This window comes from Vombatus ursinus, unplaced genomic scaffold (genome assembly GCF_900497805.2).
Source record: "Vombatus ursinus unplaced genomic scaffold, bare-nosed wombat genome assembly UNPS02014791.1, whole genome shotgun sequence".
NCBI lineage: Eukaryota > Metazoa > Chordata > Mammalia > Diprotodontia > Vombatidae > Vombatus > Vombatus ursinus.
This window is the reverse complement of record NW_020954569.1, coordinates 64,087,013-64,114,440: the sequence shown is the minus strand read 5'-3', so window position 1 is coordinate 64,114,440 and position 27,428 is coordinate 64,087,013. Positions and strand designations below refer to the sequence as shown.

Sequence of the window (27,428 nt, the reverse complement as noted above, 5' to 3'; positions counted from 1 at the left end):
TTATTATCATATTATTTGGGAGTCATTTTATTACATATTATATATCTTATTTTGTATTATTATATATATTTTTAAATTTTTAATTTTTTACAGTTAACAGAAAATTATTTTCTCTCCTTTTAAGGTTCCTCCCCCCACTAAAAAAAAAGAAAAATAAATCTTTTGTGACAAATATGCATAGTCAAACAAAGCAGATTCTCCCATTGGCCATGTCCAAAAATATATGTCTCGTTCTGTATCTTAAATCCATCACCTCTCGAATAGGAGTTGGATAGCATGTTTCAGCTTGGGTCCTCTGGAATCATGGTTATATGAAATCTTTCAAAGTTGTTTTCCTTTATGACATTGTTGTTGTTTTATAAATTGTTCTCCTGGCTTTGCTTACTTCTCTTTGCATCAGCTCAGATGCTGATTGTTTATGACTCTCATAAAGTCTAGAATACTGAACATGTTACTTCTTTGAAACCTCCCCTTTCATCATTTCTTATGGCACAATAGTATTTCATTATATTCATATGTCATTATTTGTTCAGCAATCAAATGAATGCTTATTTATAGTGTTGTGGTAAATGACCATAGCTTGTGCTCTTGAAGACAGGTCAGCAGAAACTTTTATTCAGGAGCACAAAATTCTTTAAGAAAGAAATCTCCCTGATCAGAGCTTGAAGGAGATTATACACACACACACACACACACACACACACACACACACACACACACATATACACACATACCTAAATATATATGTTTATATATATATACATTTTTTTAAAGGAAAAACAAGTAATTCTCTTTGCATTCACCTGACATGCAAACTGATCTACATTTGCTCTCATTGTGTAACGTTATTATTATTTAGCCTATGACAAGACTATCTGCTTATTAGCTTAGCAGTGAGGACCAGGGCAAGCAGGATTTGGGCACTTGTTTCTTTCTTTTTTTTTCTTTTTTTAATTAATTTATTTTGATTTATCAACAATCACTTCCATATGCTTTTGAGTTTAAAATTTTTCTCCCCCTTTCTTCCCACCACCCTCCCCAAGATGGCGTACAATCTGATATAGGCTATATACATACATTCCTTTTAAACATATTTTCACATTAGTGATGTTGTAAGTAAGAATTAAAACCAATAGGAGGAACCACCAGAAAGAGGAAACAAAACTCAACAGAAAAGAAAAAAATAGCAAATAGTATACTTCGATCTGCATTCAAATTCCATAGTTCTTTTCTTTGGATGGGGACAGCATTTTCTATCACGAGGCCTTTGGAGATGTCTTAGATCCTTGTATTGCTGGGAAGGGTTAAGTTTATCAATATTAGTCATCACACAAAGTGGCTGTTATTGTGTACAACGTTCTCTTGGTTCTGCTCACTTCACTCAGCATCAGACCATATAAGTCTTTCCAGGTTTTTCTGAAGTCAACCTATTCATCATTTCCTATTGCACAACAGTATTCCATCACATTCATATACCACAACTTGCTCAGCCATTCCCCAATTGATGGGCATCCTCCAATTCTTTGCCACCACAAAAAGAGCTGCTGTGAATATTTTTGTACATGTGGGTCCTTTTTGCATTTGTATCACCTCTTTGGGATATAGCCCTAGAAGTGCACTTGTTTCAAGAAATATATATGACTCCTCTTTTTTGATGGAATGGAGGCCAGTTTCTAAGATGGCATTTACTCATGCTAAAAAGGAGAGAAGAAATGTTCTTCTTTCTCTTTGCTTTTATGACAGTCACATACAATAGACACAGTGATCTAGTGGATAGAACGCCAGGCCTGGAGGCAGGAAGACCTGAGTTCAAATTTGGCCTCAGACACTTACTAGCTGTGTGACTTTGAGTAAGTCACTTAACTGCTATTTGTCTCAGTTTCCTCATCTGTAAAATGAGGATAATAATAAAGCACCTACCTCCCTGGGTTGTTGTAAGGATCAAATAAGATAATTGAAAGCACTTAGCACAGTGACTGGTATGTAGTAAGAACTGTGTAAATGTTATTGTAGGTTTTTTCCGTTGTATTTGACACTTCCTGACCCCATTTGGGGTTTTCTTGGCAAAGATAATAGAGTGGTTTACCATTTCCTTCTCCAGCTCATTTTTCATATGAGGAAACTGAAGCAAACAGGATTAAATGACTTGCCCAAGGTCACACAGGTAGTAGGTGTCTGAGGCCAGATTTGAACTCAGAAAGATGAGTCTTTCTGACTCCAAGCTTAATGCTCTATCCACTGTATCATAGCTTCCCTCATGTAAATATTATCTATTATTATTATTAAACAGGTCAGGTTCAATTAAACTCAACAAATATTTATTAAGCTTACTGTGTGCCAGGCAACATTCTAGGAGGTGAGAATACAAAGACAAAAATGAAACAGTCCCAACTCTCAAGTTTTAACACTTTCCTGGGGGATGCAACCTGCACACAAAAGCGTATGCAAAATAATGCAGTACAATTTTGAGAGGGTGAGAGTATTAACAACTAGAGGTATCTTGAAGGACCTCATGGAGGAAGTGGCACCTGAAATGTGTTGGGAAGGAAGCAAGTGAGTAAGCAGAAAACGCCAAGGGGTGGGGGTGAAAGCCAGGGCGTCCCAGGTATGAGGGAAACTGCCTGTACAAAGGCATGAGGTCGAGAGATGGACTATCCTGTAGGGAAACAACTAGTAGGCCAGTTTAACTAGGATGGAGAGTATATGAAGATGAGTTATAGGAAATAAGCCTGGAAAGGTAGGTGGGAGCTGGGTTGTGGAGGGAAGCAGTTTTAATAACCTAATTTATTTTCTCCTCATTTTTATTTTTCTGATTTGGTGTTGATTTGGGCCTTTGTTCTTGGGAGTCAATGATACAGATAACTGAGTCGAAAATGAGGCAGCTAGATGGTACAGTGGCTAGAGCACTGGTCCTTGAATCAGGAGGACTTCAGTTGCGATCCGACCTCAGACACTTGCTAAGCAACATCACTTAATCCCAATTACCTCAACAAAAAAAGAAATTGATTCTCAGATAAGTCATTAATCATTTTTTAAAAAATTAAAATACAATTTGTATGTCTTTTGTTGTATTATCTGCTACTTTGTCACATCCTGTGCTTCCTGAAGAATACTTCAGTATAAGCATTCAATATTAGTATTTGGAAGTGGTATCACTTCCATGTACTCCACAAGCCTCTGACCTTTTTAATTTCTTCCTCCTGAGCCATATTTTTCAATATATTTTTCTACCACTTTCCCCATGTCCATTTTAATACCAAAGGTCACTGAAAATCAAATTATATATTGAATTAATTCAGAGTATCTTGCTGAATTCTTTACAGAATTTTCTTCCTCCTCATCTCCTACAACAGATTATAGTATATAAACTAAATTATCTTTATGGTGGTCTTTTTGCATTGGCTTATCATTTGCACTGCAAGTGGGAGAGATGATCAAATGACCTCCTAAATTATTCTTATCAGCACTTTTGAGTGCATAGTGAAACTAGCTCTTTTATTTGACAATCCAAGGAGAACTCCTGAGCCATGCTTCTGTTTATCTGCAATGTGTTTATAACTTGTGGTTTCATTTATAGTGAGAATGCTGGTATTTATGATTCAATTCCTCAGGAGTTCTTAACCTTTTGTGTCCTGGACCCCTTTAGAAGGCTGGTAGAAGCCCATTGATCCCTTTTCAGAATAATGCTTTTAAATGCATAAAATAAAATACCTCGGATTGCAAATGAAACCAATTACACTGAAGAACAATGATCAAAATTTTTAAGTGTTCATGAATTGAAGATCTTAACCTTTTTGGTCCTTGAAGAAGGCTCTTTCATTTAGAGTGTTAACAGGATAATGGTCTAAAAACAGTGATTCTTAGCATCCTCTGCTCCCTTCTCTGGCTTTTTGCCACTGTCATGGAAGAAGGCCTTGGAGGTACATAGAACTGAAGGCTATTCTATAATAGTCATAATAATAGCCAGTATTTATATAGTGCTTCAAGGTTTGTAAAGAACTTTACAAATATTACTTCATTTGATCCTCACAACAACCCTGGTGCCATTACCCGCATTTTATAGATAAGAAAACTGAGACAAAGGTTAAGTGATTGCCCTCTATCCACTATACCACCTAGCTGTCTAAGGACCATGGAATCTTTCCCTGACTTACAGCTTAAATCTTCTGTATATGTTGTTATTTCTGTTAGAATGTGAGCTACTTGAGATTAGGGGCTATTTTTTCTATTTGTATCCTGAGGGCTTAGTACAGTGCTTTGCATAATATTAAGTGCTTAATAAAATAAATGCTTATTCATTCATTCTTTTTTTGTTTGTTTGTTTGTTTCATGGGTTGCCACGGCCAAAGAAGGCATTATCTAGTGGCCATCCAACTGGTGAGGAGCCTTTCCATACTTCACTAGGCTAGTCTTGAGACATTAGACATAATCAGTCCTTAAAACCTTTCCAGAATGGTAGAATCTGCACCTTGTACCCCACTGGAATAGCCTTGGAGAACCCAGAATTATCTCCATGTCATGATGGGACATCGAAGGTAGCACTTTTGTAATGGTTGGAAAGGACAACAAAAGCAAAGCCAGAGTTAAGCAGTTAAGCTTTCTCACCATCATTTATCATCCTCATACTGTCCACTCTGAGCAGCAGCAAGCAGTCCAGTCCCCTCTTTGTTTCTCTTCTTGACCCCAGCAGAGCTGAATAACCTCTTTTTGTTGTTCTTGGATAACAAGAACATTGTCAGACTCGCTCTGGGCTTTAGTGTGTCTGACACTAGTCTTAGAGGACCATATTACCATTTTGTATTCCTTCTAAGTTTTTTGCTTGTTTCATTCTGCATTTGTCCTTTAAGAATCTGAGCTGGTTGAAGAACTCCCTTTTTGTCCACTTTGGTCTTAGGCAATTCCTTTTTGTCCTCCTTATCAAAATAATTTTTTTGGTGTCTTCAGAATCTCATTTCTTGAGTGCTTCTCAGCTTCCCCCTTAGATTTTCCTTATTATAAGTCCAGTGCACCCTCTACTGTGTACCTCTCTACATCTCAACCTTGAAAAAAGTCTAATATTGTCATCGTTGTAGCCAAGAGGTCTTTACTGACCACTTCGGACACATTCTACAATGTGTAGGAAGGACTGGAGGGGGAAGAGATTGGAGGCAGGGAGACCAGGAAAGAGACTCATTGAGTTAATTTGCCAAGGTTTTCTAGTGGAGTCTTTACAATGCCTTGGCTCATTCCATGGTTTTAGATGACACTTCTCTCCTCCCGGCTGTTCCCTCTCATCCCTTGCCCCCCAACTTCCAGTACTTTTTATGAAAAATTCCATAAGGTATGTCTTTTCTTTTTTACCCCCTGAACCTCAGAGCCTTATCTTTGTTAATGTTTCTCAGTTCTCTCTGGGTCCTCACCTCCTGCCATCCCTCACCTCTCTGGTCTCAGGCAAGAGTACACGCAGAGCTCTGACCAGCAGCGCCTTCCAAAGTCGCTCTCAAGTTCATAGAATAATTTCGAGCTGGAAGACATTTATCCCAACACCCCTTTTTTGGTAGATGAGGAAAATGAGGTCCAAAGAACCAGGACTTTGAACCCAGTTTCCTGAATCTCACCTCTAGATCACCATTCAGAGAAGGACCTTAGTCTTATCTCCTTGCAAAGGGGTCTAGATTATAGTCCTTCTTATCAATACTTCTGGGATCTCTGTTTTCATCTTTGTGGATTCTCCCTTCAGGGATGCAAATCATGATCACCGGTGCTTCAGTAGACTTTGTGATTAGTTTTGATTAAAAAAAAAAAATGGCCTGGTGGTCAACCTCTACCCAATGAACCTTTCTGAACTTAAGTAGACTGGTCCTTGGACAACAGATGAATAGTCAGTCACTGGGTCCATGAGTGAAGCCTTTCTAGGTTGACAGGATCTGCCAGAGGTTGTGTCCTGGTGATATAAACCAGAAAACCCAGGCTCGCCTGCCATGATGAGGAGAACTTTAGAGGAGGAATGGAAAGTATTGAAAGTCTCTCATCCACTTAAACACTTGAATTGAGTCTCTCCTTTTCCTTTTCTTCCTTCAGAGTGGTCCCATCCTGGCTGAGTCTCAAGGAATCTTTCCTGTTGTACTGAGTGGAGGGTACTCCTCCCTGTGCTGGCCACCAAATTTGTGCTTGAATTAATTAAACCATCTCCATCTCCTCCCTTTCCCTAGGCTCTTCCATAAGCTCAATGAGAAAAAAAAAAGCACACATACTTTTTTTTCCTCTATAGAAAAAAATAATAATTCTGAGTCAGATAGTGAGTCAGGAGCAAGAACTGGCAAGGAACACTCAGAACCTGGTAATTACTTCCATAAACCACCACTGAGAGTCTTTCACAGCTGCTGTGGCATTTCCTCTTTCATTTGGGTGTGAAAAGCTGAAGCTGGGGGGGTGAGAAGGGTGGGCGAGAGGAAGAGGCTGGCTCCCCCAATTCCAAGTTTAGAGCAAGTCACTGGAGGTAGGGTTTGGGGGTATCTAAAATATGCCAAAAGCTGGGAGCAAGAGGGGCCTGGTGCTAGATTAACCTCCTATGGTAGTTTTTACACCAAATCTCCAGTGATTTTGGGCAGGGCAGAAGTGGTGGGAATTTGATGCATACCCAGAGGATCACGGGATCTCTGAGCAGTGGGGAGCTTGGACACTATCTGGTCCAGCATGCACTTGAACAGAAATCCCCTCTGCCCCATCCCTGGCAAATGGTCATCCAGTCTCTTAATAAAACCCACAGCATTGGGAAATCTACCACCTCCTGAGACCTCCCATTGTGTTTGTGCACAGGGCTGGTTGTTAAGGAAATCCTCCTTTGGAGCTGAAATCTGTGCCTTTATAAAGCTGAATCACTGTTTCTACTTTACACTTACTTCTTTTGAGGCAGCTAGATGGTGGGGATAGAGTCCTAGCCCTGGAGTCAGGTAGACAATCAGGGCCAATATTACCCATCACTATAGATGCCACCCTGAGAGTTTAAGTTTAAGTTTAAGTTTAAGGCTCTGAGCTTCATAAAAACACAAATACACACTGGCAAAGGTCATACTTCAAGCTGCTCTCAGTCTTATGCCCTAAATGGTAGGAGTGACCGATAGAGAGGGAGGGCATCAGGAGGGGGGAAAGGATACAGTAAATAGAATAGAGGACAAGGAGTTCCAAAGACCAATTTTTGGAAAAGCTTGACGCTTTTCTGAGAGCTGTCACAGGTTTAGATCAAGTAAGGTGAGCACTTAGGTGGGCAGTGGACAGTGGGCTGGCCGGGGAGTCAAGAAGACTCATCCTCTTGAGTTAAAATCTGGGCTCAGACACTTAAAGTTCAGTATGATTCAATGAAGTAATAAGGCAGCCCCAAAATGCCTAATGTGATCTTAATAAAGTAAGAACTTAGTATAAGAAATTCCTTAACAAGTATATGGGGCAGCTGGGTGGTGTAGTGGGCTTGGAATCAGGAAGACTCATCTTCCTGAGTTCAAATCCAGCCTCAGATACTTACTAGCTGTGTGACTCTGGACAAGTTACTTAACCTCATTGGCCTCAGTTTCCTCATCTGTAACAATGAGTTGGAGAAGGAAATGGCAAACCACTCTACTATCTTTGCCAAGAAAACCCCAAATGGGGTCATGAAGAGTTGGACACAATTGCACAACAACAACACCAACACCAACAACTATTTAGACACTTGAAGAGAACCATTTGTCTCATTGAGACAGAGGAGGTGATTGAGAACCAGGGAAGTTCAAACAAATTCCCCAAGATCACACTGGTAGAAAGCGTCAGAAGTCAGATTGGAAACCAGGTTTTCAAACCCAGGAGCCAGAGCTCTTTCTACGCTTCCACCCTTTTCCAGCTCTGGCATTCTATGAAATAACATATCTATAAGCACTTTGAAAAGCACAAGGTATTCCTATGGGTATTATCTTTATTGGGATTGTTACTCCATGAGGTGGTTACTCCAAGAAACTGAAAACTTCTGTAATAAGATTCATAAGAAGCAGTGTGGGTTAGTGGAAACAGTCTTAGAGCCAGAAGACCTGAGTTAGAATCTTGGCCCTAACATTTACTTTCCATACTGGAGGAGTCACTTAATTTGCTTAAGCATCCATTTCTTTCTCTGTAAAATTGGAGATAATCATTCTTCCACTATGTATCTCACACAGTCAGGATAAATTTAGTAGATAAATCCCAGGAAGCTGTGTGAGGCACAAAGAAATTTAAGTGACTTCCCCAGGAACACAGCTAGTATCAGAGGAAGGACTTGAACCAAGACATTTCTGATTCCAAATTTCTTCTTGTTGGGAAGAAAATTATTTCTTAAAGTGCTACAAGGAACAGGAGCTTTTAACTCCTCTTAGCTGTCAGTGTTCATTCAACAAAAGTGAATTAGGCATCTACCTGGTACAAGGCCTCATGCTAGCTGCTGGGGATACAGAGATAAATAGCAAAGTCTCTAACATAAAGTTTAGATAATTTATTATTAAAGACGTGTTCTTGTCCATTGAGATTAGCATTATAGAAAGAAAGACCGTAATATTCCTAACTGGAAGGAACCTTTGAGATCATCATTTTTAAAAATTTATTTTTTGCACTTAATAATATTTTATCTTTTTTAAAGTTACATATAAAGATAGTTTTTAACATTTATTTTTGTAAGATTTTGAGTTCCAAATTTTTCTCCCTTCCTCCTTTCCCTCTTCCCTCCCCAAGATAGCAAGCAATCTGATACAGGTTATACGTTTACAATCATGTTAAATGTATTTCCACATTAGTCATGTTGTGAAAAAAGAATCAGAATAAAAGGGAAAAGCTACAAGAAATAAAAAACAAAAAAGTGAAAACAGTATGCTTCCATCTGTATTTAGACTCCATAGTTCTTTCTCTGGATGTGGATAGCATTTTCCATCATGGGTCCTTTGGAGTTGTCTCTGATCATTGTATTGCTGAGAAGAGCTAAGTCTATCACAATTGATCATCTCACAATGTGGCTGTTACTGTGTACAATGGTCTCCTGGTTCTGGTCACATTACTTTGTATCAGTTCATGTAAGTTCAGGTTTTTCTGAAATATGCCTGCTCATTATTTCTTATAGCACAATACATTACATTCATATACCATTCCCCAATTGATGGGCATACCCTCAATTTCCAATTCATTGACACCATAAAAAGAGCTACTATAAATATTTTTGTACACGTGGGCCCTTTCCCCTTTTCTACAGAGATCATCGTTTCATAGAAAAAGAAATTGAGGCCAAGAGAAGGGAAATTATTTGCTCAAAGTCAGAAGTTAGTAGCAGAGTCAGGTTCTGGACCCTTGGCATTCCACCATGCCGTGGAGGACAGCAATGTTTATATAACTCTTCTCTTGGTGTCCTCATTAAAGACAGAATCTTGGGTTCTGTGGCTCTCACTGTGGTGTCTAATGGTGGATGATAGAGAGCTTCCATATCTGATAATGGATTGACATTTGCCGTAGGTTCTCTTGTCTGAGTGGAAGCACCGTCAGCCTGTTTCATCATCAATGAGCTGGATATTTTGAGGCTGGTAACAGGTGGCCTTCAGAACTGTCTAACTTGGGTCATTGCAGTCAGCCTTGGACCGAGTGTCACCCTCTAGACATCAATCCCTTTCTCACAGAGCTGGAGGATAGAGGCAGAAGAGGTAACCCACAAGATCAGCAGGCCCCGATAGATTCTGATGCCTCAGTCTCCATGAGAGTAATAACATAAGAACCTCTCACCCTAGATTTCATGTATGAAATCATAGCCTGAAAAAAATTCAAAAAATTCAATGGCTATTCTTACCCTTTTCATTCTTTATGTTTCTGATCTCTGCATATCAGCTATTTGGGGGGCTTTATACATTGGGTACACACCCAGGAACCTTTAACTCACTTGGAAGAAATCATATCACCTCTCTGGGTCTGAGTTTACCCATCTATTAAAAGGAGGAGTTGGCTTAGATTCTCTAACTCTCTTTGTAGCTCTGAATCCTATGAAATGCTTCTTTGGGTTTCTTTTCTTTTAAAATAGATTGTTATTGATTCCTATTATTTTTTACCATAGTCATTTCTGAATATGTTGCCAGCCCCATGCCTGAACTATCCAGAAAATCAGTTTAGCAACAAGAACTGATACAATATTCTTGTTGGACAACTAATATTTTGGTCCTGGAGTGTCTTGTCTCCTGGGAAAAGGGATGTTTGTTTCATTATCTGTTGCCCAGGAATGATACTGGTTTTTATGATTATTCTCTCATGTTCTGCTTATTCTACTCTGTATAAGTTCATATAAATCTTCCTATGCTCCTCATCTCATGATGCACAATAATATTCTATCCCATTCACCTACCATATTCATTGGGCTATTCCTCAATTAATGACCCCTACCTGGATTTCTTTTCCCCTTAAATGTCCTATTCAGAGAGTTGAACATGGTGGTCATACTCATGTAACTCTCTCTATTGTATGGATTGAAGGCTTCTCTGATGGGAAATCTCGTGCCATCATTAGAATTTTGTTTCTTTGGTTTCAGTGCTTGTCCCCTTTTAAAAAGCAAATAACCCTGGGAGAGTTCTACCCTTAGATTTGTTCATATCTCCTATCCATTTAATTTATTGGAGGTATTACAAAGGAAATATCAACAAGTTTTGGCAACAGATTTATATGGAAAATGAGAGAGTGAAGAGTTGAGGATGACATCTAGGTATGAGGCTAAGTTACTGGGAGGATGGTGGTACCCTCACCAATAATAGGGAAGTTAAGAAGGGAGGAGAGTTTTTGGAAAAGATCATGCATTTAGTTTTAGACTTATTGCATTTAAGATATCTATAGATATCCAATTTGAGATGTCCAGTAGGGAGTTGAAGATGAAAGACTGGAAGTCAAGAGAGAGGTTAGAACTGGAAAAGTAGATTTGAGAATCATTAGCATGGAGGTGATAATTGAATCCATGGGAGCATGAGATCACCAAGAGAAATAGTATAAAGGGATAAGAGAAGAAGTTCCAGGGCATAGCCCCTTGGGATTCCCAAAATTAATAGGTGACCTGGATAAAGATCCAGCAAAAGAGACTGAGAAAGAGCAGTCAGGCAGGTAGGAGGGGAATCAGGAAAGGATTGTGTCATAAAATCTGGAGATAAGAGAGTATCAAAGAGAAGAGGATGATCAGTAGTGTCAAAGGTTGCAGAGAGATTAAGAAGGATGAAGTTTGAGAAAAGGCCATTAGATTTGGCAGTTAAAAAATTATTGGTAACTTTGGAGAGATTAGTTTGAGTTGAATGATGAGGCTGGAAGTCAGACTGTAGAGAATTAAGAAGAGAGTGAAAAGAAAGAACGTGAAGGCACCTGTTGTAGATAGACTTTCCAAGGAGTTTAGCAACAAAGGAGAAGAGAGACATGATATGATAGCTAGTGGAGAATGGATGAATAAAGTGAGGGTTCTTTGAGGATAGGGGAAACATGGGCATATTTGTAGGCAGTAAGGAAGCAGCCAGTAGACAGGAAGAAATTGAAGATAAGGGAGAGAGTGTGGATGATAGAGGGGGCAGTCTGCTGGAGAAGGTGGGATGGGATGGCATCACTTTTACATGTAAAGGGATTGACCTTGTCAAGGAGAAGAATGTACTTTTCATGTGAAACGGAGAGATAGTGGCAGAAGACATCTGGGTAGTGTAAGATGAGGAGGGGAGATGATAGAGTTCTCAGCAAATGGTCTTTAACTTTTCAGTAAAATGTAATGCAAAGTTCCCAACTGAGAGGTGGGAGGGGGGGAGGCAGAGCCTCCATGGGAAATTTAAAGAGGGATGCAAAGATTTGGAAGAGCCACTGTGATGAGTGTGTGAGTGACTTAATTAGGTAGGCATAAAAGGATTGCCTGGCAGTAGTGAGAGCCTAGTTGAGTCAATGTAATAGGAATTTGTAGTGGACCCAGTCAGGATGGTTTCATGATTTTCTCTAATTTCATTCAGCAGCACTTGTGTGGATGGTGGGAGTGATTCACGGCAGAGATTTTGCAGGGCAGATTTGGTGATAGGATAAGGGGGCAAGGGACTCAAGAGAGGAGGACAGTGTAGAGTTGAACTGGTTCACCAAGGGGTTAGGATGGGCAGATATTTTTGGATAGAGAATCTCTAAAAAAAAATCACACTGTATAGGTGGCCCCCTACTCTGCCTATAGATGAAATCCAATGTCCACTGTCCTTTTAGGAAATCCCAGGCTTTTGAAGCTACAAATTATAAACACTTGTGTACCAGAGAAAGTTTGAAAGTTCTGTCTCTTGGACCACAGCACCCTCACTGTTTCTAAGATTTTAACTTGTGATAAGATCTCTGACTCACACCTCACTCGCTGCTCCTCCTTCCTTTTGTAGAATTGTTCCTGAGGCTCTGTTTTTAGTTCCCTGGTCATATCCCTGCCAGAATGGGGATGAGGTATAAAGCATTTGAATGGAATTAGGAATGTTGAGTTCTAGGACTTGGAGGTATTTCCTGATCTCCAAAAAACAAACAAACAAACAAACAAAAAAAAACACCTTTTAAAGCAAGCTCCCACTTGCTCTGCTACCGTGGGGCACATTATTTGCCCTGTCTGGTTCTCACTATCATCCGCAAATTCATATTGTGTCTAAAATGCCACAGGTTCAAGGGATGCAAAGAAGTATGAGACAATGTCTGGTCTCAACATCTTTTTGTCTAGTCAGAAAAGCAGGACGCATATACATAAAGAGATAAATAAAAGTGTGTGTGTGGTACCAAATGAGGGGTATGAACAATAAATTCTGTGGGGATTTGGAGGAGGGATCCTATGGGCGGGGATGAGTTAATGGGATTTCAGTGAGATCTCATGCTAGCCCAGGGTCAGGATCTTAGGGGCCTTTAGACATTATTTTATTTGTCTACTTCATTTTACAGATGAGGAAACTGAGGTCCACTGAGGGGAAGTGGCTTGCCCAGGGTCATACATGTAGCAAGTGGCAAAGCCAAGATTTGAATACACTTTCCTTCTTAGTGGGGAGGGGGGAAGGGAGTGGACAGTGGGAGGGAAAGAAGGAAGATTTTTGATGACTAAAAAAAAAAATTTAAAAACAAAACAAATGCAGGTCTTCTTATGCCTCATCCTGGGTTCTTAAGATAGATAGAATCAAAACAAGTGGAGAGGGCATTTCAGGCATTGAGAATGTTGCGAATAAAGGTTTAGAGGTCAGAGTGCATATAGCATATTTAGGAGACCAGTAAAGTGATCAATTTTGCAGGAATCATATGTGGGTCAGTTGTGTGAGATAAGGTAGGTTGGGGTCAGATAACGGAAGTTCTCGAGTTCCAAGTTAAGGAGATGGGACTTTATCCTGTAGGCGAGCTTTTCAAGTTTTCTGAGCAGGTGAATGACATGATCAAAATATGCTGTGTGAACACACTGGGCAGGTGATGGTATATAATAATATTAATGAGTTCATATTTACTGTATATAGTACTTGACAAAGTGTTTACACAATACTTTCCTCATGACAATGATATGGCACAGGTAATATAAATATTATTATCCTCATGCAATGGTTTTTCCTTTGAGAAGGAAGGTTTTTCTTTTCCTTATGACTCTAGATTAGATACTCCAATTTCCAGATACTTTGTAGGTCCGAATCTATTTGAAACCATAGCTCCCAGGCCTCTACCAATGAATTTATTTTTACTAGTCGACCGGAGGTCCTAAATGAAAAAGGCAGTGAGGAAAACATGACGAGAAAACCATTGTAAGTCTACCCCATCATAATCCTCTATTCTAGGCAAATAGAATTGTTATTGAGTCATTGTAGTCATGTCTGACCCTTTGTGACCCCATTTGGGGTTTTCTTGGCAAGATACTAGAATGGTTTGCCATTTCCTTCTCTGGCTCATTTTACAGATGAGGAACTGAAGCAAACAGGGCTAAGTGACTTGCCCAAGGTCACACAGCTAGTGTCTGAGACCAGAACTGAACTCTGGAAGATGAATCTTCCTGATTCCCAGTCCAGTGCTCTTTCACTGTGCCATCTAGCACAGTAAATAGAATTGGTAGAGAAGCTAAAAAGGCCACATTTCTTTGTTACATTTCCCCTCACCCACACACCACACCCTGATCTCTTCCATGTTTCCCTGCACTCATTTTTCCCCCCTTTAATTCTATTGTTTGCTCCAGACCCATGGACACAACTGTTCAGTGAACTCCTTGTTCTGAATCTCCCTGTAGAAATATGGATCAGCAACTGTTCTACAACCTAACCTCTCAGAGAGTCAGTTGCCTTTTGCACTGACTTGCCTAGTCATATAGTCAGTATGTGTTAGAGCAGAGGCTTGAACCCAGATCTTCCTGACTTTTAGGTCAGTTTTATATAGTACTGCACACTGACTCTCTAGGCTCGTTTTACAGATTGCTAAACTGAGGGATTAACTAACTTGCCCAAGTGGTAGAACTGGGACTGGGGCGTGCATCTCCTGACTCCAGATTTAGTGCTCTTTTAGGACCTAATTGGTGGCAGAGGCTAGCTAGGAACCTTTTGCTGTAGACCGCAGCTAGCATCTAGTTTTTCCTGACTCTATGTTCCAGGCAGGGAGAATTAGGAAGTTATCACCGGTAAAAATGATTCCACGACTTGGCACAAAGTAATTTGTGGTTAAAGGATGCTGTGGCTATTTTGGTCCCAATGGGCTTTAGTCACTTCCTTGGCATTTGCCTCTTGCTTGGTTTGTCAGCCAGTTTTTTCCTGGGTTACTCGGGGACATGTGGTGTACTTGTTCAGGATCCTCTTGGCCCTAAATTGGGCTCCAGCTTGGGGGTTCCACATAGGATACAGAAATAAGAGTCAGGTCCTCCAATCTTGACTGTCCTGAGGTTGAGAAGGGGAGCCATCCACCACCCTCAATTTCAAGGCTTCCATGTGCATTAATAGAGAAGTTGGCTTCCTGGTTGGTAGGCTCTGAATGTCAGGAAAGGCCTCTTTGACCTCAGATACGTCCTCCATTATCTTATTCTTCTAGTGCCTGAAATGTCACCATTAGAGAGATTCTTTCATCTGGGCTGAGAATTCATAGCATTTATAGAATTTATGTGGGACTTCGAGAGACCTTATCTAGTCTAACCCCTTCATTTTATAGGGGAGAAAATGGAGGTGCAGAAAGGTCAGATGATATGCTCCAGGCTACACAATGAGCCAACAATAGATTCAGGGGATGTCTGTAACCCTGGCCTAGTTCTTATTTGAATATATCATGTTGCCTCCCTTGTATGTTTAAAAATCTTAATGATCTGAAAATAGCATTTTAAAACAGATCGACTCCAGTTTGGGGCTCTCACTTTACACATCTGTACATAGTGGATTCTAATTTCAGATCTTGTAGATGAACCAAAAATGGTAATCATAGATGAGGATATGATGGAATTAAAGAATTTCAAAATATTTCTGGGTCCTGATTGTGTTGGGGAAGAACAGATAGGAAAGGACAGAGCAGGAAATGGTTACCCAGGCTTGCTAGGGTAGTTATGGGTCTTTTACCTTATTTCTCTCACCATGGGACTCTTTTGGGTTCTTCCTACTGTCCTGACATCTCCTGTCTCCATACATTGGCACAGTCAGCTCCTCTCTTCCCAATTCTCCCATGCCTAAGACCCATTCTTAACATTTCTTCACATCTTGACATTCTTCTGTTCCTTTAAGGCAGTATGATGCAGTGGATAAAGTACTGGGTTTGTAGTCTGGATTTCTGAGTTTGAATCCTGGTTCTGCCATTTATCACCTATGTGGCCTTGGGTAAGGCATTGAACCTCTCTAAGTCTTCATCTTCATTTTCACCTTGGACCTGTTGAAGTTGAGATGTCTACAAGATATTTGGTTTGAGATGTCCAAGCTGAATTGGTGATGTGTGACTAGCTTGAGAGAGAGAGACTAGGGCTGTATGTATAAATCAGGAAATTATCTACATAAAGGTAAATCAATCTGTGGGAGCTGATTAGATCACCAAGAGAGATAGTATAGAGGGAAAAGAGAAGATGGCCCAGGACAGGGCTTTGGGGAATACTCATGGTTAGTGGGTACAACATGGATGAAGAACCAGCAAAGGACACCAAAAAGGAGGGATTGGAAAGACAGAAGAGAACCAGGGAAGAGCAGTATCATGGACCTCAGTTTTCCCATCTATAAAACAAGGTGGTCTGAATTGATGACTTTTAGGACTCCTTCTATTTCTCAATCTATGTTGGGATCATAAGATCATAGACTAAAAAGGGCCCTGTGTAATTACAGGTGAATATATTTGAGTCATAGAAAATGTACTTGTTTACAAATGCAGAGATGGACAAATTTGCAGGCTTCTTCTGAAAATTGAGAATGTATTCATTTTAGAACATTGGTGGAAATATGTCTGGTATCTAGACCAGAGGGCACAGGTCTAGGGACCTTAATTTACATCTAGATAAATTTCTCTGAATAATGAGATGGAAATTAAAACATAGTGCCAATTGCACTGAGCCAAGCTGAATAGCCATCACCTCTGTGCTTCTGTTCCCTCCTCTGTAAAATGGGGCTAATAATTCCCTGGCCACCTGCTTTTGGATAAGCAAATGTTTGTGAAGGGCTTGGTGGGGTATAAGATGCTGGAGAAAAGGGATTATTATGAAACATATAACCATGGGGGATGTATGGCATCTGCCCTTACATATAGAAAAAATGTGACTCCAGCTGAAAGAGTTGAGCCAATGAATGAGATAAAATATCACCTACCTCATTTTCTTATCAGAGGACTGCAGTTTAGCTGGCACAGTGGGGAGGAGATGGCCAACTGGACCAACGGGCCCTCTAATGTCACGGAAGACAGAGCATTGCAGAGCAGCAGTGACACCAGCACCAGGTACAGACCCAGCTACAACTACAGAGGAGGGGAAAACAGTCCAAGTGGGTTCTGCTGCTTCCTTCCACCCTGCCTGTCCCCACAGGACTACCCCAGGGGTTCAAATGAAATCAGGCCCTTACTCTGGTGGTAGGATGCTCATCTTCTTGTCTTCCTACTACTCATTTTTTTTTTAAGCAACTGGGGTTAAGTGACTTGCCCAGGGTCACACAGCTCGTAAGTGTCAAGTGTTTGGTCTGAGGCTGGATTTGAACTCAGGTCCTCCTGACTTCAGGGCTGATGCTCTATCTACTGCACCACCTAGCTGCTCATTTTTAAAAAAAAATTTTTTTTTTTAGGCATTGTTTTCTTGTCTTCCAAAGGATAAGGTCTGGGTGAGATTGAAGGAGGGGTGTGTGGGGTCAGTCCTTAGCAAAAAGGCAAAGTTAGTGGTTTGCCTTTGGTTTCTCCCCCAGTCATTGCTTGGTGACCTTCTGGCCTTTCATGGTATAGTTTCCATGCTATCCTCTCTCCTGCCCCAAGATCTTCCCAGTCATTTCAGGTTCCCAGTATCCTGTATTGTCTCCCTTTCCAGCCAAATAGACTTACCTTTAGAAGAGACTTTAATATCAGTAACCTTGGCCTGAGGGTGACTGAGTCTCTGTGCTCCCTTCCCAAGGGGTTTGTTCTTTAAGTCTCATTCAGCTCTGGGTTAAAATTCCACTTCTGCTAATTACTATCTATGTGGCCTTGGACAAGTCCCCTAATCTACTTGGGCCTCAATTTCCCCATTTGCAAAATGGGAGGGGGTGGGTTTGGAATAGATAATCTCTGAGGTTCCTTCTATCTCTACATCTGTGATCCCATGGTCACTAACCATGGAAAGAAAAGCTCTATCTCCTAGTAATGGGATTTTAAGTACCATGGAGCAGATGGGAGAAGGTTGTTTCCCACATCCCTGAGGTGGGGGAGCCCACTCCACCCCTATACAGTGCTGGCCCTGGGGGCAGCAGAGTCTTCCTGAGAGACGAAAAGCCCCTCAGAGCTAAGTGTGCCTTTCCTTGGTCTGGTTTTCTACCTGATTCTATAATTAGTAAATAAGTGCGATGTGTATATTTAGGAGTCAATTAAAATTTAATTCTCATGGAAAGAATATCGCACTCCATCCTGAATGCATTATGGGGAATTTGTGCTTAACAGACGAGTTGTGTTTGTTGGAGATGCACATCTTGGGGAGATGCCAGCAGAGCTGTGTCAGGGAGATGAATCCAAATATACCATACCATTTATTGCTGGTATCTGCAAGCAAGAGGTGGCTTGTATATTTCTGTTGCACTGGGGAAAACATGAGTTTTGTTTGCGGTTAATTTTTTAAAAAAAGTTTTGTTGATGCTTTTTGTTTTTATATCACATTTATATCACAAAACTCTTCCCTCCTCCCAATCCTCAGTTTTCCTTTGTAACAATGAAAACCGGTGAAACCAGACTAGCCCATGACCAGTTCTGACAGCATATGTAACATCCCATATCTATTGTCCTTAAATGAAAATTGGATCAGAGAGGTGTGTTTCCTTATCTCTTCTCTGGGGCCCAGATTGAGCATTATAAGTACATAGCACTTACCTTTATTTTATTATTCTTTTTATTTATATTATTATAGTGGTGATGCATATTGTTTTCCTGATTCTGTTTATTTCACTCAGCATCAGTTCATGTAAGTCTTCCAGAGGTTCTCTGAATTCCCCATATATTTGTAATTTCTTACAGTACAATAATATTCCTTTATATTTGTATTCCAGAGTTGGTTTAGGCATTCCCTGATTGATAAGTAAGTACCCGCTGTGTACTTTACACAGATCTTTATTCCCACAAAAAGTGATACTATGAATATTTTGATAATTTGACCTTCTTTCCTTCATTCCTTCCTTTGTTCCTTCCTTCTTTCCTCCCTCCCTTCCTTTATCCCTCTCTCCCTCCCTTCTTTTCTGCCCTTTTCCTTCCTTCCTTCTTTCCTTCCTCCTTTTCTCCTTTCTTTCTCTTCCTTCCTTCCTCTCTCTCATTTTCTGTTTTTTCTTTTTCTTCTCCTTTTTTCTTATTCTTTTAAATTTTTCATTGGTGCTTTTTATTTTTACAGCATAGTCATTCCTATACACATACCCATCTCCCTATAACAAGAATTAGACAAAACCAATTGACCTGTCTAATAGTATGTAACATTCTTCTTCTTTCTCCTTACTCACATCTTGTCTCTCTCCCTTCTGTTCTTTCTCACTCTCTCTAAAGTAATTTACTCAAGACTGCACTGTGACAGTGTGGTGTAGTGGGAAGAGAACTTGATTTGCCATTTACATCTTGGCCTTGCTACCAATATGACCCAGGGCAAGCAACTTAATCTCTCTGGGTCTGTTTCCTCATCTAAAAAAATTTTTGGTTGGTGTTGGGGGGGTCTTACCAGCTCTAAACCTAGGACTCTATATGGAACTCAGGATTGCTAGATTTGTTCTGCTTGGGCTGTCTGCACTCTTCTTTCAGGGGTGGAGAGTTCCCCAAACCAAAGACCATCTCCAGCAGTGGGGTGTGTGTGTGTGTATGTGTGTGTGTGTGTGTGTGTGTGTGTGTGTGTGTGTGTGTGATGTACTTATATCTGCCTGCCTCAGATCAATCACTTCACCCGTGCAAAGAAAAATCTTATTAGTCTGAGGTCAGACCCCAGGTAAAGCAGAAAACAAAAATAAAACAAATGAAGATGATCAGAGTTTCTTTAGAAGACTGACAGACCTGATTAATGATCTAAGTTTCTCATGTTATCACTTTCAAGTGTCTTCTCATTTCTCCTTACATTAACAAAACAAAACAAACAAAAACTGAAAGTGTGGTCACCAGTGACTTTCCCCTACCCCTTTCTCCTTTCAACCACCTTTTAATCTTTAGCAACCTAAAAGGGTATTAAGCTGTCATCTTCACATTTTTCTGTACTTTCTGGAGATGATCTCTCTCTTCCCCTCACTTTTCATCTTCCTCAATTGCTTTTTCCTCTTTTATTTCCTTTTCTACCCTGCCTCTGCCTCTAACTTGCCAGAGTGACTAACTTCATTTTTTCCTCTCCCACTCCCTTGCTTAGTTCCTGTCCCCATAGGGATGGATAGGATGCTGAGCCTTGAAGAAGAGGCTCGACCATTGAGTATAATGTCATTATTAAGATGACCCCTGACTACTAGAACTGATGGTTTTATGACTCTTCAGCCCAACCTAATGACTGGCTAGCAATGAATCATAGCTAATAGTTCTGTTTCTCTGATCCCCAGATCTTGCTGATTTGTAAACAAATTATATCACCAGAGTAGATCTGTTTCTCCTTCTTTAAAATAGTTGGTATGACACTGGGCACCAAACTTACCGAGATTTTATGAGGTTAAATTTAACTATTCAGTTGGTTCCCAGGCTCCCAAAGCCACTCTCTCCCCATTCTCCCTCATTGTCATTATAGTACTGTACACTCCATAGCTTTCCGGGCCACATATCTACTTTTTACCTGGGTCATCTACAATCAAATAGCAATGAACATGCTATTTGGTACTTTTCAATTTTCCCCACTTGGGCTGATTGAAAAACTGAATATTTATTTTTATTTTTTAAAATAATATTTTCCCCCAATTACACGTGAAGATGATTTTCAACATTCATTTTTTATGACTTTGAGTTCCAAATTTTTTCTCTTTCCTCTCTCCCCTCCCCCTCCCCAAGATGGCAAGCAATCTGATACAGATTATGCGTGTGCAATAATGTAAAACGTATTTCCACCTTAGTCATGTTGTGAAAGAAGAAATATAACAAAATGGAAAAACCCCCAAAACCCCAAAGAAAATGAAAATAAAATGCTTAAATTTGCATTCAGACTCTATCAGTTATTCCTTTGGTTGTGGATAGAATTTTTCATCGTGAGTTTTTGGAATTGTCTTGGATCATTATATTGCTGAGAAAAGCTAAGTCATTCATAGTTGATCATCATACAATGTTGCTATTACTGTGTACACTGTTCTCTTGGTTCTACTCACTTTACTCAGCATCAGTTCATGTAAGTCTTTCCAGGTTTTTCTGAAATCTGCCTGCTCGTCATTTCTTATGGTACAATAGTACATTACATTCATATACTACAACTTGTTCAGCCATTCCCCAGTTGATGGACATTCCCTCATTTCCAATTTCTAAAGAATTTCCAATTCTTTGCCACCACAAAAAGAGCTGCTATAAATATTTTTGTACATGTAGGTCCTTTCCCCTTTCTATGTTCTCTTTGGGGTACAGACCTAAAAGTGTTTTTGCTGGATCAAAGGGTATGCACATTTTGATTACCCTTTGGACACAGTTCCAAATTACTCTCTAGAATGGTTGGATCAGTTCATAACTCTACCAACATGAATATCTATTTTTCAAAGATACAGTAACATTAGTGACAATAGCAGTATGATTTTGGTGGTCAAAGATTACTAAATTCAGTCAAAGTGACTTCTTCAGCCCTGGAACAGTTAAATTTACCCAAACCTCAGTGGTTTCTGGCACTCTGATGGCCTTCACTAGTCTATTTAATATGATTTCACTGGGTCATTGGATAATAGCCCTAGACACGTGAGGATTGCAGCTGCAGAGGATGTGGGGGAGTGTCTTTCATTCTGTGCTCCCAGTGATGTTAGTGCTTGTCTCCTGAGACATCTCATGGTCCCATTCAATAGTGTGAGAAATGAAAGAGTTAAGTTTCCACATAAGTAGATAAGAAATCAGCACAGGCAGGCTACCTTCTCCGTCCAAGGAGGAGGGACAGTGATCTAGGCATATAATGTATGTTAGGGGTGGGGCATATAAGGAAGATTGTAACCCAGAAGGATTAGGACCAATCCTGATCCAGAGGGAGGAGTTAGGTAATTACTAACTATAAAGCTTGTTCTGGCTTCTTTTACAAGTACAATTCTCACCTTCCAAGGAGGTGTGCCCACTTCTCACGAGAGTCAAAAGGATGCACTTCAACCTCTTTAATAAAAAGTCTTTCAGATACCAGTCTTTGGAACTGAGTCTGGGGTCATCTTTATAACAATAGTATACAGTCTAACTTGGCTCTCTTTGCCAATCTGCACACCAGGTAAAGGATCCCTTCCTCTTAAAATAATTGGAGACTGGAGCCAAAGAGGTGATAAAATATGCTTTACCCTGATCTGGTTTGTTGACTAGCTGCTATTTATGAATAGCCGCTTTAAAGTCCTCTCCAACCCTTCTGGGGCCAAAGGCCTATCATTTAACCAAAGGGTTAAAACACCATTGGTTGCCCCCTACTTTGTTACAATCTTGGTGGATGACTGATAAGAGATTACCCATAGTTGGGACCATATGTTTGATGGGATTGCATCCTCATTGCCAAACTCTTCCTTCATAGAGCAATGCAAGTAGATGATAAGGTTCTCAGGCCCAGAGCATTACCAAATAAGAAAACAATGAGAAAGCAGACCCATGTCAATTAAACCCACTAGCTTCACCCCATGAATCACCTGCTGCCACAACTAAAGGCAGGAAATTCACTCCCCCATTTTATAGAGGAGATGTAAGGGTCCAATACTATCTCTCTGGGTGAGGTGCAGTCATTTCTTACGGTACTTTTTGATTGTTCTATCCAGAAGACTTGGGGTACTCTTGGGAACATGCCATTCTTAAGATGAAAAAACACACAAAGTAAAATAAAAATGTGTACTGTGTCTTAGTTTCTGCCAGGATGTTAGATTCAACCTGTATATGAGTTCTAAATCAGAGGTAATAATAATTACTGCATTACTGGCCAAATTTGTTGTGTAGAGCCCCATGGGGATGGGGGTATGTGGTATGTAGTCTCCTCTGACATTACTGAAATTTCTTGCTTTTGAACAAAGAATTGAACCTGGAATCTTATTTTAGCCATAGGAATGCCATAAGGCATTCAAAGAATCAGCGAATGCATGAGAGAGAAGGAAACTTTCAAGTTATTCATTCTAGCTCCATCATTTTACAGATAAATAAACTGAGCTTCAGAGAGGGGAAGGACCTTGCCCAGCTATGTGTAAAAGCAAAAAGATATAAACAAACTATGTACCAATTGATTGGAGGAATAGCTGAATAAAACATATATTTGAATATAATAGAATATTTCTGCCCTGTTATAAGGAAGAATGGATCCAAAGAACTCATTGTTCTTCCTTCATTTTCAAAGAGGTCCGATGACATCATGAGTGATGTCTTAAATGGTGTGTAAATTGGATTTAAGTGAGGCAGGGTTGCACAGAGTTGTCAGCCTCACTATCTCCTCTTGAGTCATCAAGGTCCAGTGAGTGGCAGGACAAAAGTCAAGAGGACTGGTGATGGCCTTGGATGCAGTGAAAGACCTTGGCATCTTCAATGTCTGACCAAGCTCTAAGTGCTCCATAGTGCCTGCGTCAGCCACTTTCATGGCCGTTGGAACAAATTGTCCTCATCCACCCATTCTGCCAGGGAAAGTCTTCACATGCTTGGGTAGGTTTGAGGCCTGTTGGTTACCCTCAACCTGGTTTAGCCCATCTGCCAAGATGGTGTCCTGGGACATAGCTGCTATGCATGCTACAGCTTCTTGGAGCCACAGATGAGAGTTGGGTGAAGGTGGATGCCAAACGTGGATACTTACATGAAGTAGCACAGTGAGAAAAGTAGAGCCCAAAGATCAAGTTACACAGTGCCCATAACTACATAAATAAAGTCAGCAGTGATTAAAAGACAATGGTATTCACATTGAATACAATGAACACATGAAGTTTGGTACTACCATGCTCAAAGTTAAAACGCTGATTATCCCACAGACGGGGTGAGATAACATGAAAGTGTTTTACTTAACGGCTTCCAGGAACTAAGACCCTGGATTCTCTTTTATTGATTTTTATGTTTTCTGTTATAGTAAAACCAAATTCATGAGTTAAAAAAAAAGCAAGTCTCATCCTAAAGTCACACTATAAGTTGGCAGCAGAGCAGAACTCAAACCCAGATCCAATCCCCCAATTCATGACTTTTTTTGCTAGACTAAATAATAACTGATATTCATGTAATACTCTAAAGTTATCCAAAACACTTCATATACTTTTTTTTAGTGGTTCCTTCAGTAAACCAGTGAGGTAGATATTCTAGTTATTATATTTTACAGATAGGGAAACTGAGGCACACAGAGGTTAAGTGACTTGCCTAGGGCCACACAAGCAGTAAATATCTGAGGTAAGGTTTGAATTCAGATTGTATTTACTCCAATTCTAGATCACTATTCACTATGCCACATTGACAGGTAGAAAACTCTTTATGATGATTAACAGGTATCTGGAATATACAGAGTATATATATATATATATATATGTATATATATATATATATACATATATATATATATACACACACATATATATGATGCTGCTCTTCATTTGTGGAATAGTCTTGTAGTCTGTCCGATCAGCAATTAGCATAGAGTGAACAAAACTCTGACCCCATTTTCTCATTCTTCTATTGATATGGGATGAAGTGTGGGGCAGCCAGTTCTCTCTCCCACCTGTAGCTATGGGGCTACTCCCCCACTTTGCCTTCTTCCATTTACTACCCACCTCCATTCCCCAGGTTGGGGCCATTCACTTTTCTCTTGACACAAATATATCCCTCTCCCAACAATATTTTTGTCCCAGGTTAAAAATGTTTTAGTTATAGCTCTAAGGTCAGTAGTTAAGCCTTGGGTTCAAGACTTTGTGTAACTTAGCATCCTCTATAATTAACGGAGACGAGAGGAAAGTCAGAAGGTAGCAAATGTAACTAGGGTATAAAAAGGAAAAAGAGCAGATGATTCTTAAGTAGGGCACAACAGCAGGAACTGGAGACATAAGGGGAGGGAGCAGATCCAAATGGCCAAACTGGGAAACTCCTAACAGGACCATGAGCAAAAAATCATTGTCACCATCTGGTGTTTGGAGTTATGGTTAAACATTTTTATATAGGGTGAATTGGAAGGAGGATGGGCTGAAATATTGAAAAGACTGAAGGACAGAACATATATTTTAAGAAATTCCACTTAAATGTTTTCAAGTTCATACAGTAATTGAATTAGGCTGATAAAGTTGGGGGTTGAAGATGATTGGCTGAAAGGAACTAACTACTCCCCCTATCTGGCCCCCACTCTCTTATGGGTGGAGCTGCTCTTTTCCATTCTAACTCCTCCCTTCAGGTAGGATTCTCTAGTCAAAGCATCAGGATCAACCTATAGGGAGATAAGTTATTTTGATCAGGCCATGGGAAAGGGAAGATGACAAAAGCAACAGCATATATATATATACATATACATATATTTGAGTAAGCAAACTAGGCCATCTTTTGTCTTATTTCTTACCTAGCCTTAAATCACTGAATGGGTGTTGACTTAGACAAACTGAGACTTGGGAAAGACCTTAGCTTAAAAAGGCCGAGGTTCCCACTGCATGTATGGCCATCTCCAGTTGTCCTGATCTTTGTCTTGCCTCTGGACTCAGATGACTCTGGAGGACAGAATGAAGCTGGTGACTTTGCACAACTCTGCCTCACTTAAATCCAATTCACTTGCAGGTCAAGATATCACCCTCCTGATGTCATTGGTCATCTTCAAGAATGAAGGATAAACAACAGTAACTAGATCCCTGAGAGGTGGAACCAGTCAGTAGAGGGACAATGGCAAACCAGGGTGAATTGATAGCCAGTTCTCAGTTTTCCATGAGAATGAGAATGTGAATGTGACTAAAGAATATATACAGAGCACTTCCAAGTCTCATTTTAGAAAATAGTTTGATTTGCTTCATCAGTTTACTAAGAAGCATCCTGGAGATATAGACAGAGTGGTAAATTTATAATTAGAAGATCAGTATTCAAATCCTGTCTCTGAATGTGCTAGTTTTATGTTTAGGGGCTAGGGACACATTGCCCAACCCCTCTGAGCCTCAGTTTCCTATTATGGTAAATGGGGATAATAATTTGTAATACCTACCTCATAGATTGTAAGGAAAGCATTTTGCAAACCTTAAAGTGGAATGGGAAAAAAGAATTTATTAAGCACTTTCTATGTGCCAAACACTGTTCTAAGGTCTAATGATACAAAATAGAAAAGTGAAACAATTTTCTCTCTCAAGGAGAATTATATTCTATTTGGGAGAAAGACATATTGGAGGACTCAGCTGTAAGATACATGGAAAGTACTGGTGGTCTTAGGGTGCAGGGGCAGGGTAGATGACAAAGCCCAGGGGTCCTTAGGGTGCAAGGATAATGCTTAGGCATCAAGGGTGAATAGCAGCATGGCAGATGATAAGAACTGGTGGACATTTCTCTGGTGCTAATGTTAGCTTGGGCAGCTAGGTAGTATAGTGGATAGAGTGCCAGACCTGGAGTCAGGAAGACCTGAATTCAAATTTGGCATCAGACACTTACTAGCTGTGTGACCCTGGGCAAGTCATTTAACCCTGTTTGCCTCAATTTCCTCTTCTGTAAAATAAGTTGGAGAAGGAAATGGCAAACCACTCCAATATCTCTGCCAAGAAAACCCCAAATGGGGTCATGAAGCGTCAGATAAGACTGAACAACAATGTTACCTAGCATTGTTTGCAAAGCCCTTTACAAATATTATCTAATTTTATCCTCATAGTAACTCTGGGAGGTAGGTGCTATTATTATCCCCATTTTATAGATGAAGAAAGTGAGGCAGAAAAAAAGTTGAGTGACTTGTCTAGGATCACCCAGCTGGTAAGTGTACAAATCTGAATTTGAATCAAGGTCTTCTATACTTCAGGCTCTATCTTTTATCCATTCTGCCTCGTACCTGCCTCAGCTAGGAATTTCCCATTCTGACTGGTACTAAAGTTCTAACTATTACCACAGGAAGGCTAACAAGGCAGTGGCAGAAGGCGGTAACCTTGGGGGAGAGCACCAGCATTTATTCCATTTAGGTTTAATTTTCCACATCTTTAGGTTTTGTTGTATATATGTTATTTATTGAGTACCTACCAAGGATTATTCTAGATAAATAATACATTGCTAGTCTTGTAGGGATGATCAGTCCTGGACACAAATGATACACAGTAGAATATGGTAAGTGAAATCAGAGAGGTACATAGCACTATAGAATCATGGTGGAAGAAGTGAGTCCTTTTGGTTGCTTGGGGTAGCTGGGTAAGATGAGGAAAGCTTGCAAGGAGGAGGTAGCATTTGAGCTGAAGTTCTCTATGAAAGATGAGTAAGATTGTGACCTGTAGAGATGGGGGAGAGTACACTCCAGGCAGAAGGAAATATCTTAGCTTGGACATTGGGTCAGAAAAGCTCAGAGTGATGCAGAGAATAATAAGTAGCCAGCTCAGCCAAAGGATGGTGTGGATGAGGGGAGACAGGCTGAAAGGTGGGATTGGAGAGCTAGAATGGACCTTGGAGCCTATGCAGCCCAACTTCTCTCCTTTCCAGGTGTGGAAAACAAGGCCCAGGGAGATATAATGATGATGATGATGATGATGATGATGATGATGATGATGATGATGATG

At 40.2% G+C, this 27,428-nt stretch overlaps 1 protein-coding gene across 3 annotated transcripts in view; it reads left to right on the top strand.

Moving 5' to 3' along the window:
* The window catches only part of ST8SIA5 (ST8 alpha-N-acetyl-neuraminide alpha-2,8-sialyltransferase 5), a 130,156-nt gene that overhangs the window by 17,892 nt on the left and 84,836 nt on the right, over window positions 1-27,428 (top strand). Inside the window, exon 2 of one of the 3 annotated variants that reach the window (XM_027868726.1) lies at window positions 16,771-16,881. The exons of the other annotated variants lie outside the window; for them this stretch is intronic. Coding sequence (XP_027724527.1) covers window positions 16,771-16,881 — 111 coding nt within the window. The remainder of the gene's footprint in view (window positions 1-16,770; window positions 16,882-27,428) is intronic. 3 annotated transcript variants of the gene reach the window in all.